This window comes from Orbicella faveolata, unplaced genomic scaffold, assembly GCF_042242905.1.
Source record: "Orbicella faveolata isolate gen_17 unplaced genomic scaffold, um_ofav_v1 contig_46, whole genome shotgun sequence".
Taxonomy (NCBI): domain Eukaryota; kingdom Metazoa; phylum Cnidaria; class Anthozoa; order Scleractinia; family Merulinidae; genus Orbicella; species Orbicella faveolata.
The window spans coordinates 252718-269410 of NW_028301576.1; the positions used below are offsets into that span (position 1 = coordinate 252718).

General features: G+C 38.2%; 2 protein-coding genes across 2 annotated transcripts; one reads left to right on the plus strand and one right to left on the minus strand.

Annotated features, from left to right (window-relative positions):
* The first annotated feature begins 2003 nt into the window (after nucleotides 1-2003).
* On the plus strand, nucleotides 2004-6105 carry LOC110051715 (S-adenosylmethionine synthase-like). The gene is made up of 7 exons (XM_020757776.2): nucleotides 2004-2155; nucleotides 2305-2382; nucleotides 3561-3683; nucleotides 3903-4294; nucleotides 4532-4714; nucleotides 4952-5169; nucleotides 5434-6105. The coding sequence occupies exons 1-7, from the start codon at nucleotides 2086-2088 to the stop codon at nucleotides 5531-5533; spliced, it is 1164 nt and encodes a 387-aa protein (XP_020613435.1). The 5' UTR covers nucleotides 2004-2085; the 3' UTR covers nucleotides 5534-6105.
* A 5312-nt stretch (nucleotides 6106-11417) lies between these two features.
* LOC110047048 (MOB kinase activator 1B) lies at nucleotides 11418-16388 on the minus strand. Its single transcript, XM_089277789.1, has 5 exons — nucleotides 16259-16388; nucleotides 15917-16083; nucleotides 15644-15737; nucleotides 12850-12983; nucleotides 11418-12657 (listed from the first exon to the last, which is right to left on the minus strand). Exons 1-5 carry the CDS (start codon nucleotides 16270-16272, stop codon nucleotides 12413-12415), a joined length of 654 nt encoding a protein of 217 aa, XP_089133915.1. The 5' UTR covers nucleotides 16273-16388; the 3' UTR covers nucleotides 11418-12412.
* Nucleotides 16389-16693: the final 305 nt, after the last annotated feature.

Genomic DNA, 16693 nt, shown 5'->3' on the forward strand with positions numbered 1-16693 from the left:
AATACTATACAATAAAAATATTAGTTTGGGACCACCTGAGGTATCGGAAATTCCTTAAGCGGGACGGGGATGTAGCTTCTGTCAGGAGTTGTTTCCATACGGATCCCCGGCAGGGGATTTAGCTTCTGTCCGTAATAACGGAATTTTGGCCAGGAGAGATTTTACATGCCGGCATTTTTTTCAGCATAATAGAGGGACAAAAGAATTGAGCATTATATGCCGGAGCACGGGTAACAAAAACTGACTTCTGCGATAGTTGGTGACGTGACCGATAATTTCTACACTTTTAGCCTGACTTTTGGCTACAGCTAAATGAATTTCAAAACTGGAAAGAGCATAGAAACTGTTATTCTTCAGCCATTTCAGCTTGAGTAAAAATAGAAAACATTTGCGTTTACAAACACAACAAAACAACGCATGAGGAACTTAACGTTTCGTGTGCTTCTACATACATCATCAGAAGTATAAAGCGGTTAGTTGCATTACAATAAATTTAAACGAGACGACTAGTACCTAATATGAGGAAAACCGGTACCTAATAAGGAAAGAAATGACAATGGATGTAAATGAAAATAAACAGACTTAAAATCTGCTGGAAAAAAAAACATATAAATGGCCAGTAGAAAAGAAGTTTCTCACTGCCAACATTTTCATTGTGCTGGTTGCAAAAGTTGTCTTGTCACGCAATGGTCCTCTCTTTGAACAGCAATACTATTCACGGTCATTGGCGAACAAGTGCGGTCATGACCCGGGGGAACTTCGGGAATTTCTGGGTGGGGATGTGCCACTGGGACTCTGGAACCCTTAGCCTATACCAGAGCTAGTTCAGCTGAATTTTGCTAACCTATACTAGAGTAAACTCTCCAAATCCCCCCATCTATCGACACTGTTGAGGCTGATTTGCGTAAATTTAAACTTGCCTATTTGATTTTTTTACATTTTTGAGTGGCAATTCCTGGTTTCCTTACTCTAGATAAAATCTTCAACCAACCAGTCAGTTTTGTGAAAAATGATACCCTATTCTAGACCCAGACACTCTGATTTATATACCCTATTCTAGAGTAAACTGCTTGAAAACCATACCCCTCACAGCGGCACATACCTGCATAGCCCATTTATGGCAGTGCCTCCCCCTCCCCCTCCCCCGGGGGTCATGGCTGAAGTTTATCAATATGGATATGATTTTGGTGTAACGACTAGAGTAAAGAAAAGAATATGGTGTTACGCGCGAGAGCGAGATCGTTAAAAATCTCTCCAGCGTATCTCAGCTTGTCAAGGCTTGTGATCGTGCCATGAGCAGTATTGACTATAGTCCCGCTATTGTGCAGGGGTCCAAGTACGTTCTGCATGCGTCTGGGCTTAGATTTCAAAACGTTCTTTTGTCAAGTGAAAATACGATTGTACGAAGTATCTATATATCATATTACCACAAAAATTCTATGTACTTGAATTTTTGACAAAAATATTACTCTTGAGACAATTGTAGGCTTCTATGGTTTTCAACTTGGACTAGTGTTCACGGGTGAGCTCGAGCCCTGGGCTGCGAGGAGATGAATGATGTGATGCAGATTCATAACCAAATATGTCCGAGGCAAGTTCTTGCGGAGGAGTTCGCAACTGGGATCAGGGGCCGGGAAATGAGATTGTGAAATTACGTAACATCACCGACAGCCGTAAAATTACTTGGGATGTCACATACGATTAAACCTTTTTTCGCTCCACAAATTTCATTAAATTAACCACGTAACTCTTATAATTCATAAACCCTTAACTATACATCTGTAAGAGTCAGCGCAAACAACTTACAAGTTGAATTATAACAGAAAACTTGGGCTCGTGGCTCTTACGAAATTTTTCGTTGGCATTCCTAACTCACGTGGACATTGTGTACCGGGAGAAAGGTCTTTCATCACCTTTCGCTTCTAAGTCAGCTTGACCAATGAGAAGGCTAGTTCCAGTAAACCTGAGCAAGGGCGGTCACCAAGCAAACTATACAAGAGGCTCCGGAAAGCTGACATGAGTCACATTTTTTACAACGACAACTCTAGCCAAGTGTGGTCTAGTCCTTCCCTTTAAAGATTCAGAATGAACAACCCAGATACTCAAAACAATACTTTCCTCTTTACGTCCGAGTCTGTTGGTGAGGGACATCCTGGTAAGTTTCAACAGTAAGCTTAATTCGCGTTTCAATTGCTTTAGCACGCCGTTCTGAATGAATTTATGAATTGTTCAGGTGTCGGTCGGTCGCAGTTTAAAGTTCACCATACAAACACTGAAACGTGGTACCGGTATATTTTTTCGTAGATAAGATTTGCGATCAGGTCTCTGACGCTATCCTGGATGCTCATCTTAGGCAGGATCCCAATGCTAAAGTTGCGTGTGGTAAGTGGAAGAAAACCTCTACTTTGGAGAGGCGTTGTTTTGAAAAATCATCCTGCGCAATAGCTAGTTTTCCGTGGTTAGTTAGGGATCGGTAAGCGTATGTCAGTTTATAACCAAACCTCGATTATACTGAAAGTTAAAAAGTGTAATTCACCCTTCATCGGGCTGTCCAGTCGATTTAGTTTCGAATTCAATCTCGAGAAAGTTTTTCATTTTGTACTCGATGTATACAAGCTTGGGTCCTGTCGGAACATGTGTTTCTTGGGACGTTGTATCGAGAAGCTGGCCTTTGTCTTCAACGTTAAAATACTTCTGATTGTGGTCAGAATGACAAGTTTATGCCACACTGTTGTTAAATGTTAACCGTTCTTGGTTGTTTTTCGTGGGCATGGTTCCATGCTCGTAGTGATTTCCCGGGAACTCGTGATATTGCGAAATACATTTAATATTCATAGCTTTTCAGATGGATTCATTTGCTTGTCCAGTGTTCATTGAATCTATCTTTTTTCAGAGAAAAATCATTTCTGACGAACTCTTTTGCGTTTTTTCTGGGTTGTAAATATTTCTATGTCAACCCGCTCAGCTTAAGTTCCGTTTTGAACTTGGGCAAAATCCCGCCAAACCGGTTCAACTGATGTAAACATTATCACGTTGCGTAGTTTACTCACGTAGTATTGTTTTCATTCTCTACAAACATGATAACGTAAAATTTATCCACCTTTCAGTTTAAATTGTAAGAAAACCATGTTAAACGGGTGTAAAAACTGCGGGAAAGAAATGTTGATGAATCAGGCGATAGTTAGATTTTTGTCGACATCCATCGAAGTGCTAATGATCATTCATTCGTAAAACTCATCAAACTCGGATGTGTATCCTAACAGACCTGTTTTTGTCCAATTCCAAAGAGGGTTTTTTCCAGTCAAGCCAGTGTTGTGGGGCGACATTTAAGCGCTTGGCATGAAAATAGGTCTCGTGATTCCTTTTACACCACAGAAGACACGTAATCATTTCAGATGACTTTAATCATGAGAGCAAATCATAGCGTTGTTTACTTGTTAGTGCCACACTCTCATTTTGACTTGATTATTAACGTATTTGTGGAAGTCTTGGTCACGCTAGTCAACTGTCTTTTTCCATTAAGGTATGATTTAGTTGTGATGTATTTTTTTGTTTTGTAGAAACCGTTTCCAAGACTGGCATGATTCTTGTGTGTGGTGAGATTACGTCTAAGGCTGTTGTGGACTACCAGACTGTCATTCGTGACACTGTCAAGAAGATAGGCTATGATGACTCTAACAAAGGTCAGTGTTAGTTCTGGCATCTAATCAATGTGTATGCAGATCAGAAAGACATTCACCCTGTGTAAACTCAAAATTAGAACTTGCGTTAGGAGCAGTCTTTGTGTTTGAACTGGAGCGTAATAGATTTATTGTGGTCTTGTATTGATTATGTTTTGTACACAACAAATTGAACTTGTTAGTGATGAGTGAAGCAACTGATTGACTTGTTTACTCCTCTAGGTTTTGATTACAAGACCTGCAATGTCTTGGTTGCTCTTGAACAACAAAGCCCTGAAATCGCTATGGGAGTCCACACTGGAAGGAAAGAAGAAGATATTGGTGCTGGTGACCAGGGCCTTATGTTTGGCTATGCTACAGATGAAACTGAAGAACTTATGCCTCTAACTGTTGTATTAGCCCATAATCTCAACAGAGTGCTTGCTGAAAAAAGACGAAATGGAAGCATGAAATGGGTGCGACCTGACTCTAAGACTCAAGTTACAGTTGAGTACAAAAATGAGAATGGTGCAGCGATCCCTCTCAGAGTACATACCATCGTTATTTCAGTTCAGCACGACCCTGACATCACATTAGAAGAGATGAGGAAACAGCTGTATGAGAAAATCATCAAGGTACTGTAACATGTTAGCTTTTATCAAGAAAAATGTCATTGAGTTTAAAACAAACCAGCATTGTCTCAAAAACTGTCTTGCTGGTTGTGACTGTTGATTTTAGTGGACTGAAAGATGACAAACATAACTAGAATACCTAGTATGAAGAGTTGATTAGTGCCACTGGGTACAGTTATTTGAGAGGTAAGTTAGTGATTTAATCTGAATGTTTCTCTAACAATGTGACTTATTTTGTAGGAAGTTGTCCCTGCAAAGTACCTCGATGATGACACTATCTACCACCTCCAACCTTCTGGAGCATTTGTGATTGGTGGCCCTCAGGGTGACGCTGGTCTGACAGGAAGGAAAATCATTGTTGACACTTACGGTGGATGGGGTGCTCATGGAGGCGGTGCTTTCTCTGGAAAGGACTTCTCTAAGGTTTGTATTAATTTGTTTTCAAAACATTTAAACTTTTGACTGGTTGCCATACATGTACATTTATTTTTGTCATGGAAATTTGGTGCTTATAACTCTCAAAAGTATCTCTTGATTACTGGATTTTTTCCTTCAGCATTCAACTGTCCAAAATTGTATTAAAAGTGAAAGGAGAATTCATGTTTCCTGTGTCATGATTTTGGACAGTTATAACCTTTTTTTTTTTTTTGCATTTATCAGGTTGACCGCTCTGGTGCATATGCTGCTAGGTGGATTGCAAAGTCTCTTGTAGCAGCTAAACTATGCCGTCGAGCTCTTGTCCAAGTCTCGTATGCCATTGGTATTGCTGAGCCACTCTCCATCACTGTGTTCTCGTATGGAACTAGCAAAAAGTCTGAAGACGAACTGCTCAAGATTGTCAGGGAGAACTTCGATCTTCGTCCTGGCATGATTGTTAAGTAAGTACCAATGTAATATAGGTGTATACATTAAGGTGTTTGTAAGAGAAATGTATTTTAACTGATTTGGCAATTCACTGCAGGAAAGGTTATTTTAATGTTTGTAGCACTGCATTTAAAGAACGGCAATTTCTAAAGCTCATCCACCAGCCTTCTCTTCAAACTTATATCATGCTGTTGCTTGTGCTTTTGTTTCACTTATAAGAATATTAAGTATTGCAAACCTCAATTTTTGATTTCTCACAAGGGTTCCTTTTTTCCTAGGGCTCTTGACTTGAAGAAGCCCATCTATCAAGATTCATGTGTGTATGGTCATTTCAAGCCTGGTTTCACATGGGAAGTTCCCAAGAAGCTGGTTTTCTAAGTCATTTACCACTTTGTCCCTGGAAACATTTGAGGAAAGTAGACCCATTGGAGTAGACGAGAATGATTGAATTAAAAGTGATACATTGGAGTTTTCAGTTCCAACCTCACAAGCACAAATATAGGAAGACACATATATATGAATTTTGACAGTTTTAGTTTAGACAAAATAATATGAAGTATTTTTGTTCAAATACCAAGTGTATAATTGTTTCTACAAGTGTTAGCTCTTCTATTCTGCTGTGAAAGAAATTGCAAGCTCATTTTAGTAAGCCAAATAAAAAAAGGGAAAAGCTATTTTATAAAAAAATGCAGAGAAGTAAAGAACCTTGTGACAAAATACATTCAGACCTAAATTATATTCATTATTTATTACCAAGCAGGCATTCCAAAAGCCTTGAATGCAGTGAATGAGAAGCGTACTTTTTTCTTACTAAGGACGTTCCACACTTGCATTCTCTTTTGTTTTAATGTTTATGTTTTTTTTTTTGTCACGTAATCATATTGTTGCATTCAACATTTTAGCATATAATGGCAATAAAGGCAATAAAGGGCATGGATTTGTCTTATAAATATCATTCTGATCTGTGTTTGCTGTGGGATACTTTTGATGGCTTTAGTTAAGCTCAATGGGTTGGGCAAATATGGAGCTTTGAGACTATTTGATGGATTTCATTGCCTTTGCCAGAAATATTTTCCTTTCAAGTTCAGCTTTTTGGAGGCATATTTGATAAAATTTGTGACTTGTTTGCCTTAGCCAAGTAAATTGTTAACTAGGAGTTAAATAGTGTTATCTTTGTTCATTGTTTCAAATAAGTGAAATTTTGGCAGACAAGTCTGGGTAATGAGTGAAGTCTTGCAAAGGTAGCCCTCAAAGACACCAATAATTTGGAATCCTAATAAGAAAAACCGTATCCTGGGAAATTAGATTTTCTGTCACTGGACATAGCATAAATGCACTACCAAGATGTTGACAAGTAAGAGCTACTAAATGAAGAAGTAAGTTTTTGAAAGGGAGGAGCCAGAAGTATTACCGGACTGTTGGAAGACAAACCCTGTTATCAGCTGCCTGCTTGAATAATTCCCTTCCTTGATTGCTACACATTTCTTCTTTTGTTATCTATGGCTGTACATCAGTATCCCAGTTTTAATTTTTTTTCATGATTGCCTTTGGTCTCAAACTGTAATTGAACCTTCACTAAGAGCCACTTCTCTACAATGGCCACCTTTTTGGTCCCATTGGACAGTCCATACATTCACTCTTAGTTTAACCTCTCTGTAATGTCCACCTCTTCAGAATAGTAATGGCCACTAAAACTTGTCCCAACTGCCAAAGTAACCTCTTGATAATGGCCAGTTATTCAATAACTGACGAACAGTCTATACAAGACAATAACAATCATAGTTGACTGGCAATCTTGTTCCCAGAGTCTTCATTCCCCTTGACCAGTGGTCAGAAAACGAGAGCTCTGGGAGCAACCATTTTGAAATAACCGAATTCTGGTGATTCTGCCCATCCGATTTGACTGTGTAGTCTGCATCTATGGCACATGCCTGAAATGGTTGCTCCCAGAGCTCTCGTTTTCTGACTGCTGGTCAAGGGGAACGGAGACTATGGGAATGAGATTGAGTTGACTGGAAGATCTGCTGTTGGTCAGCAGATGATCACCTAGGGCATGTGTAGTTGAATCTTGCCCTCAAGGTCTTGCTTTAGCGTTGCTTTTGCCTTAAGATTGCCACCTCCCACCCACCTCTACACTCTTGGTTAAAGGAGGGCCATGTCCAGCTAAGTTCACTTGTTCTCCATTGAGAATTCATTGTGACAGGTGCCAAGGGGAGGGACCCATTGGAGGTTGCCATGGTTATCCCCTTATTTGCATTTTGCCCGCCCACTTGCTTATTGTCTGCTTTGCTGTCAATTGGCGCCTACCTTCCTCCATTTGAATATTGCTTATCAACAAGTTAATAGACCATTTAACAGTTGTCTGTTCAGTGACCTGGCCTCTAGATGGCAGTGATGCTGGATTTGACCTTGTTTTGATACAGACCTCACTGCTTTTGCTGTGTGAAACAAGTTGTTCTGATGCTAACTAGGTGCATTTACATGACAAAAGCAGTGAGGTCTATATCAAAACAAGGTCAATTCAAGCCTCGCTGCCATCCAAAGGCCAAGTCACTGAGCAGACAACTGTAAAATGGTGTATTGTAAAAAGTCACCAAACTTGATCCATGCTGTACATTGCCAGTCTCGGTTTCTGTTTAGTTTCTGTTTTATTGATACATTTTTTATTTACATATGATAAAGGAGCATTTTCTGGAAAAAAATTGTTGCAAACCCCCCAAAAACAGGTGTCATTACACCTCTACCTCCCCATAACAGCCACCTCTGTCCACACTGTGGCCCTTGTGGAGAGGTTTGACCATACTCCTAAAGGACCTTTTCGACTATGTGGAGGCCATTTTGAATTCTATTGTTTCAAATAGCTATTATGGGTTGCTCAGGGGGCAAATACATACTAATTTGCCTCCTGAGCATCCCACAATAGCTATTTAAAACAGTAGAATTCAAAATGGCCGCCATATCCCCGAAAAGGTCCATTACTTACATTACTTGCTAAATACTCCTCTTGAGCATGGTGTCTTATGTTTTTAAGATCCAAGCAGATGATGTCAAGGACTCCATTACATAGTACATGTAGCTGGGGTCCTGGGTAAATCCTTTTTTCTCTAGCTATTTGAATATTCTCCATTTCATAGGATTAAAATAAATAAAAAAAATAAATTAGTATGTGAATAAAAAGCCCAGATGAACAGCTTAAATTCAAAAGTAATTAGAACTGCTACAAATTTATGTCTTGACTTAAATCTTTATTTTTATGAGAATTACCAATGCTGCCTCTGAAAATATAAAACCAGAATACAATAAGACCTCTATAAAAACTTTCACTAGCATTTTTAATGAAATTATTTGCTAGCAATCAACACTTAAGCAACTTCACGCACTTTTAAGAGTTAAATATAGAACTTCTGTTAACCTGTTAACTCAATCATATACTACAGTCACGAGCCCTGTATTTTTCCACACAGGGGAAAGGAAATGGTGCTACAGTTGAGAAGAGTTGAGTACTGTTATGTGGTTAGATAAATGTGCTTACAGGAGAAAATTTGCAATAATTAACTTCATAACATTAACATTTTGATCGAAATTTTACGATACAAAGTTAGTTTATTTGCAGAAAAAATACTCAAGGCTAAACTTGCAATAAACACTAATGCTAATATGACCACCTTGGAGGCCATTTTACCTTAAAGGAGCTCAGTCACAGTGTGCACATATTGAAAAGTTTAACCTCAATTTTTCAAATTTGTCATTTGGAATCCATGTTAATCTTCTCCATCCTTAGCCATCCTTGTTCCTTTATGGTTTATCATTATGTCTCTAAGCAATAGACCACAAGTTTTTATTGTTTATAGGCTGATAAACCACGCAGGATGTTGGGAGAACACAAGAAGAATTCATAAATCATGAGCTGCAGGGGAGTGATTTACGAATTCTTCGAGTGCTCTTCCAACATCCCAAGTGGTTTATCATGTCTCTAAACCATAAGAACTTGTGGTCTATTGCTTTTGTATGACAATTCAGAAGACATGCAAAATTTCTGAGTTTACTGGCACAATAAACCATGGCTGATTGACCAACCAGAGCGCACGCATTCATTTAATTATTATATAAACCTTATTAAACTGTTATTTTCAGGTTTCCTAATTTTGTATGTGGCCAAAATAACTCAAAATACTGTGACTGAGCCCCTTCAACAAAATCTTAAAATATTTAAGATGATCACCCAAGAGTTACCCTCAGGCCAAAGAGTGGTGGCCATACTGAGCGATACCGACAGGGTGCTTGTAAGGTGGTGCTCCACTCTATCACAATTCATAAAGATTGTTTAGTAAAAAAAGTTACCAGCATTTGATGACGGAAATCATTTCGTTTTCTGATTTATCTAGAAATACTCTTTATGCCATTACTATTGGCTTTTAGTATCACCCAACTAGTGGACTAATGCAAATCCTGCATTTTAATTGGCTACGCTACTACTTAAGGGCCACGGGTCAATAGCCCATTTGGCTTCACCTCATGGGCTATTGACCCGTAGCCCTTGTGGGCTACGGGTCTAATTGTTACTTAGTACAACTCTAGCAACCTCCTACCACGAATGGCATTCTCTGATTGGCTACACTACTCACTATCTATTCTGTGATAGATAGTGAGGAGAGTGCAAAGTGCCTTGTTAACAAAATGACGTCCGCTTCTTAGTGTTTTTGACGTGTCTGTGAAGAGGATTTAGATAAAGTTTTGAACGACTAGTAGATTTATACTAAAACAATTAGATTATTCACACTCGATTTCTATGTGTGACAGTTAATGAGCAATAGAAATCTCAAGGTCCTAGTCTAATTGTTTAATAGAAATTAATACAGGAAATCAACAGTATCATAACCAATAGTCCACAAAACCGCAATCATTAGAACAGTTGATGAAAAAGTGATCGTATGTGGTATATTTATATTATAATTTATAATACACGTAAACACATTAACACAGCATGCAGCTCATTGTGAACATTCTGGTCTCCCTTTCAATATAATTCTCCTTGCTCAACTTGTGGGAAAGTCTGACAATTCATTTGAAATTAATGATCAGTATCTCTGGGTGATGAGTTTGTTAACTTCCTACCAGTCTACTTGACAATGTGCTGGTATTGAAACTCGAGGAGAACTTAACTGCGGAACTGATGATCACTCCCAGGAAGCCTGGCAACATGACTCATTACTTCCAGATAATGGTAAGCTGCTTCTGCACAGTATTGTAGGAACAGAACATAAGTTGGAGAGTACTAGTGAAACCATGCTCGGCCTTTCAATTTGTTTTTCACCACCCCAAACCAAATTCAAGTGAATAGGAAATAACATAACCCAACAATCTTTGAAAAAATGATCAACAAACACTTGAAAAGGAACCTAGAAAATTAATGGAAAAAGACAGAGATCTACACTACCATTGCAAAAGGTGTAACTGACACAAGTAAGCATGCAAGACAAACACAACTCAAATGTAGAGTATGATCTGTAGTTCTTTAGTAGTCTCTGACAAGTCACTGAGGTCTCTTTCTTTGTCACACAACATTCAGTGTCAAGGTGGCTCCCTATAGTTTTACGATTGCACAGACACTGAGGAAGAAAGCTCAAGTAATCTGCGCGCACGCTCGAAGGAAAACGTCAGTGTTTTTGGATATTTTATGACATCAACATGAGCACAAAAAGCAAAACTGACGGTGAATTTTCTTGCGTTTCCTTCCGTGAAATTCGCACAATTTGGCAGATTGGTAGTAAATATTTTACTTCAGTTGGAGCTCGTTTTTCAGGGAAATCTATAAGACCAGGTTCTTTGCAGCAGTAAAAGACAAATTTGAAAAAACTGAAAAAACTGCCTTTACAAACCATACTTTTTTCGTGTTTAAAATTTGTATCCTGCTGGAAGCGATGTGCTGTAAAAATTTTGGAAGATTTCACTGCAGGAAATTCAAGAAAATCACAAATAAAGCCATAAAAACAGTAAAAAAACATGTTTGGGCATTTATAATTCAAGACTAAAGCCCAGAATTTTAACAGAGATGATAGCAAAACACTATTTAATTATTGGTTATTACATGTACTAATAAGTTTGAGAGGACTGGGTGTGAAAGCCAATGCAAAAACAGCATTCAAAACATAACACTTGCGTGCACAACGGCATGAATGATTACCCCATGGAGCTACCTTAAGTAACAACTTAAAATAGAAGAACAGTTGAGACAGAGGTTACTTTTTGCTTAAAAATAGACTTTGTTTAACATGAACAACAGGTTTATTTGCTTTATTTGTTTACTTTGTAAACAATAACTAGACATCTGTGTATTTTCATAAACATAGCAGAATAACACCCACTACAAGCAAAGCATTAGTTGACCCACATAATTCACCTATGTACAAAATTAACTTTTCTATCAAAAATAGGTACATTATCAATCAACTCAAAGATACTAGTCAATAATTAAAAAACATCATATGAAGTTACTCATGACACTCTCTTATCAAGTTTTATTCAGATAGGAACTGATAAAAAAATTGTTTTTTATGTATCTTACAAAGAATGCTGCATAATGTACCGTAATAAGGGCCACAATGACAATTACCACAACCAGTATTACAGTACAAAACACCCTTACTATCGGCATATAAAGCCTTTAAATTGCTCTTTGTTACAGGCCCAAATGTTACAATTTACAGTAGTTCTGCAACCAATAGCTTGTTGTAATTTTCATGGTTTTGTTAACAATAACATTGATGAAAAGCCCTTAATCTCTCAAAGGTTTATAGACATAAGTGTGACTGTGCAGACTGCAAAAGTCTTTTTTTGCATTTCAGCTGTTTTGCAGTCTAGACCCTGTGAAGACCACAGGCTATCTTGAATATCTTTAAAATTTCATCAAAACAGACTTAATTTGCATTAGCTAATTTTCCTTTGCAACATGAAACTGCTGTTACTTACTACTTACTGATGTTGTGATAACAAATGAATTAGGAAATAAATTGTTTGATACGCAATACATTGATGCTTGTTGTCAGGGAAGAACATGGTTAGAAAAGAATGTACTTTGCCTTCTGCTGCAACATGAAATAACTCCAAACAAGCTCATGACTACAGAGATGACAATATTTGGCTTAGTCAAACACCAAGCCAAATTTGTTACATGTGTTCATGCAATGGCAAGTACATGTAGAGCGACACACAAAAGGTCTAGATCATAGTAATTAGAATGTTTAGAACTAGAGACAGCTAAACTTTATCCTTGTTTGTGAGCTTTTCTATAAGTTCCTGAAGTGGAGCAAGCTCTCGCTTATCAACCAGACTGAACTCTTGAACAAAGAACATGAAGTGTTTAAACGAGGTGTTGAGATGCGCTTCCTCACCAAGTCCTACAATATGGAGAAAGTGCTGGTGGTAGATGTGAGCATATACTCTGAACAGACGCTTCAGGATTGTCTTGGCAATGGACAGGAAATTCTTTGGAAATGGAACACCTGTCATTAAAGCAAGCAAAGCAGCACTCCCTTTACATTTAATAATACTACAAGACAATAATCCTGTACATTATATCTATTTCAGGCAAACAAAAATGTCAAACGGCTACCAAGTGTATCCCTGCAAGTCATCAGCAATGAGTGATTTGAAAATAACTAGCAGCAGAATTCTGGACACTCAGTGTCACTCACCAATTTTTGATGGGAATAGTGTCTCATCATCCAGCTGATCCTGTACCCAAGTCATTAGATAGTCAATGTATTTTGGTGCTGAACATTTAATTGGTTTCTTGATTGTTGTTCCATCCGCCCAGTGGTATTCATATCTAAGAGGAAAAAGCAAGTCAGTCTTCAAATAAAGTAGATGTTTCAACTTCTATAGACACATTTGGGTTGCACATCAGAGAGATTTACTCAGAGAGCTACGCCAAAGATGTTACATTTTGAATATGAAGTTTCTTGCTTGTAAATAATTACCAGTATGCATCTTAGCCATCTTTGTCCTGTTCTGGTTTATTACCACACCCAAATTGGGTTATTCCAGAAAAAATACACACCCACCCCCCCGATGGATGGCAAACTGGAAATTCTCACAGGAGGGGGGGGTGATGGCTCGGGAAATCCGGGCAGGAGGGGGGGATCTGAACCTAAAAATTCTTCCTTGGGAGTCACTTTTAACTTTAACCTTGATCGATATATTTTAACCACTTAAAAAAAGAACTTTGCAATAGGAAATCTCGTAGTTTTTCAGTTTATAGTGCTCTTACCTCATATGATTTAAGTTTACCTTCATAGGTTCTGTTAATCATACAGAACCAACACAATAAATGGATAACACCATCGACTGAGTACGCAATGCCTGGAACATTTTTACAGTACCCAGGCCACCTGTGCCTGTGCTTTGTAACATCCTCAAAAATGCGACGAAAAGACGATTAGGCTGGGAGTCAGTTGTACTTTTCTGTTTTATTCAGGCAACCCAAGAACTCATTTTGCTGGCTAACATGCGTATGCACAATTTGCGTATAATTTCTTGGTTACCTCTTACAATGTGTAACCGTAAAATCGTAGATACGATACCGCCATGCAAAATAATTAGATCCGCCGAAAACATTACTTTCCTTGTAGAATCCAGGTTGTCCAAAATTATGCTCATGGTACATGCCGCGATATACCACAATATTTTTGCAAGATTCCTCGTCGGATGTACAAGAGTTTTAAGCTGTTTTATCTAGGCCACTTCCACTGTATTATCTGTGCCTTACAATCAATATGGTAAAAGACAAGTTTATGGAAGCCAGAACGTGGGCATTATGCATAAAACTTGAATGCTTGAAAGAAAGGTAAGAGTTCCAGTTGACCTACAGACCCATAAAGGTAACAAAATTTAAAATTAGTCTAGTTCGAAAAGCTTTCTTAATACGCTTAAGTAAATGTCACACTAACAGTCCTAACAATGGAAACTTGATCTTGTAAACACATGCCAATGTAGGCTGTCTTGTCAACGAAAACTGAAATTACAGTTTTTAGTTATAATCGCCTTAAGGACTTTTTGCGCTGTAATTTTTCTTACGTTTACATAATTTTTAAGACTTACGAATTTCTTATCTTGTACATTTGTTGTGGTACAGAAAAAGGCAAATGGCGTTTTACAGGAGAGTGTGAGATCACTCAAACGTTAAACACAATCGTTTGAATAATCTGATTTAAAAAATGTTGAAATTTAACCACAAAATTTGCAATATTCGCTGAACTTTTAAAATTATAATAAACAGGGATCTTTTGGATGAAATATTATGTCTTTTCTATTGCCTGTTGTTTCCAGTTAGGGCCTTTAAAATAAATGGAAAGCCGGGCAAGAGCGGGGGTCCTTGAGCTTGGAAATCTGGGCGGGAGGGGGGCTCTTGCCGTCTGGGAAATCCAGTCAGAGGGGGGGGGGGGGGGAGAGTCAAAAATGCTTGCCATCCATCAGGGGGTGTGTGTATTTTTTCTGGAATAACCCATTTACTGCCCTGACTTATATGTACCCCATGAAGACATGGTTGATTATAGCAGTTAAACAACTTAAGCAGTTGTGAAATTAAAGCCTGAAAAAAATTCAGGCCTGAACAGGATTCGAACCCAATGACCTCTGCAATACCAGTGCAGTGCTCTACCAACTGAGCTATCAAGCCACTGGGAGCTGGTCACTTGGTGAATTCGTAATATACCTGTTGATGGTGAAGAATACAAGTGAATGTATGAAAGATCATATATATTTGAACTGCAGAGAAAGATATGAAGACATGGTTGATCATCACAGTTATACAAACAACTCAAGCAGTTGTGAAATTAAAGCCTGAAAAATCAGATGAAGATGACCTGTTGTCGTAAACGCTCGGTTGTTACTTTTAACTTTTTTAGCCATGTAAATAGACATTATTTTTAAAATCAAAGCGAATATTATGGACACTATTATTATTATTATTATTACTATTACTATCACTATTACTATTACTATTATTATTATACTGCTTAAGGTCAAAATAAGAGTCTAAGAGTGAAACATGTTTTAAGCGAACACCCATAGGACCCTCACTAGTGTCTGCTCTAAGCAGGTTCTAACATATTGTGCCATACAATGTACGATCAAAGACTGCTCATAGCACAACGTTCAGTCTTTTCTCATGCAAAGCTTATGATTAGTTGATTACAATGACTGGAAAAAAATTGGGGTACCTGTGCTCGTTGGTGAGCTAGAACCATTTTCCAACTGGCAGAGCTCAATATCAAGGCAAATCCGTCATGTTTTCTATATGCGCATGCACAAGCGCGCGCTAATGATGCCATAAATTATGTGCAGTAAGGATGCGCAATGCAAATGTGAGGAACGACCTTAAAACAAGTTTCACTGTACAGGAATGATGCCTGGTATTGGTTGATAACAAATTAGGTTTGTAAAATATATTTGTATTCTTCTTAGATTTAAACAAAGTTGGACACTCACTTTGGACCAGCTGACATGACAGCACAAGATTCAGCAGTGCAGAACTCCGTTATCGTTCCGTATAACATGTTGATTTGATTGAAGAAATCCACAGCTGAAATGACACAAGTACTCATTACAAATCAAAAGCGATAATCCCTCGACCCTACAATTGTTACAGTTTCTAACTTCTTGGACATCACAAATACGAACACCATATTGAGTTTCTAAAAACTTAATTATTTCAAGAACTAATACACAAATTTCTGAAAGGAAAGTATAGCTTAAACATACTGTTTACAGCCACCCATTCGTTCAGATCCTCTCCTTCTGGTAACATGACGGCCAGCCGTAAATTTCCACTTCCAAGAGTTGCTGCCGCTTGCTTCATTAAATCATATTGATGTGTCCCTTCTGGTATATTCTTTTTTGGCTTGAAAGTCTTCGTGGAACGACCACCACTGAAAAAGATTGCACACTGTCAGTGATTTGATTCATCGTAACTATTGACTGTTACACGGCAAGATAGATCGTGTGCCAGCAACTTGCTGCGTGAAAAGCTACACGCTTTGGTTTCACTAGAACCAATATGAAAGATAAAAACGTTTGAATTATCAATTAACGGTGAAAACTTACAATAGGAAGCTCATTTTGACTATGAAACACTCTCAAAGTTCCAATGTTATTTTTATGCAATGAATCCTTTACCAGTCAAAATGGCGACCTCAATGACTGCCTCGCTTTCGTGTTTCCGGGATGCAAACATCGTGCTTACGTCATGGGTATGAATAGCTGAGAGAATAATTTATGCTTTTTTGGAAACGTTTCATCAAACATTGATCAGGTCTTTAGTAAACAAACTGATAGCCTTTGAAAAGTTGTTACACCCCTTAAGGGACCGCCCATCCCAGGTTAAAATTGTCAGCGGTGGTCGGATTATTGGAAACATGAAGGGAAAGTAAGAAGGAAAAGTGAATCAAGCCGAATGATGTTTCTACGATCTGTTTCTACAAGGCTGAAGCCATGCTACTGTAGGTGCCCCTTGTGAACAATGTGTCATTCTATTACTTA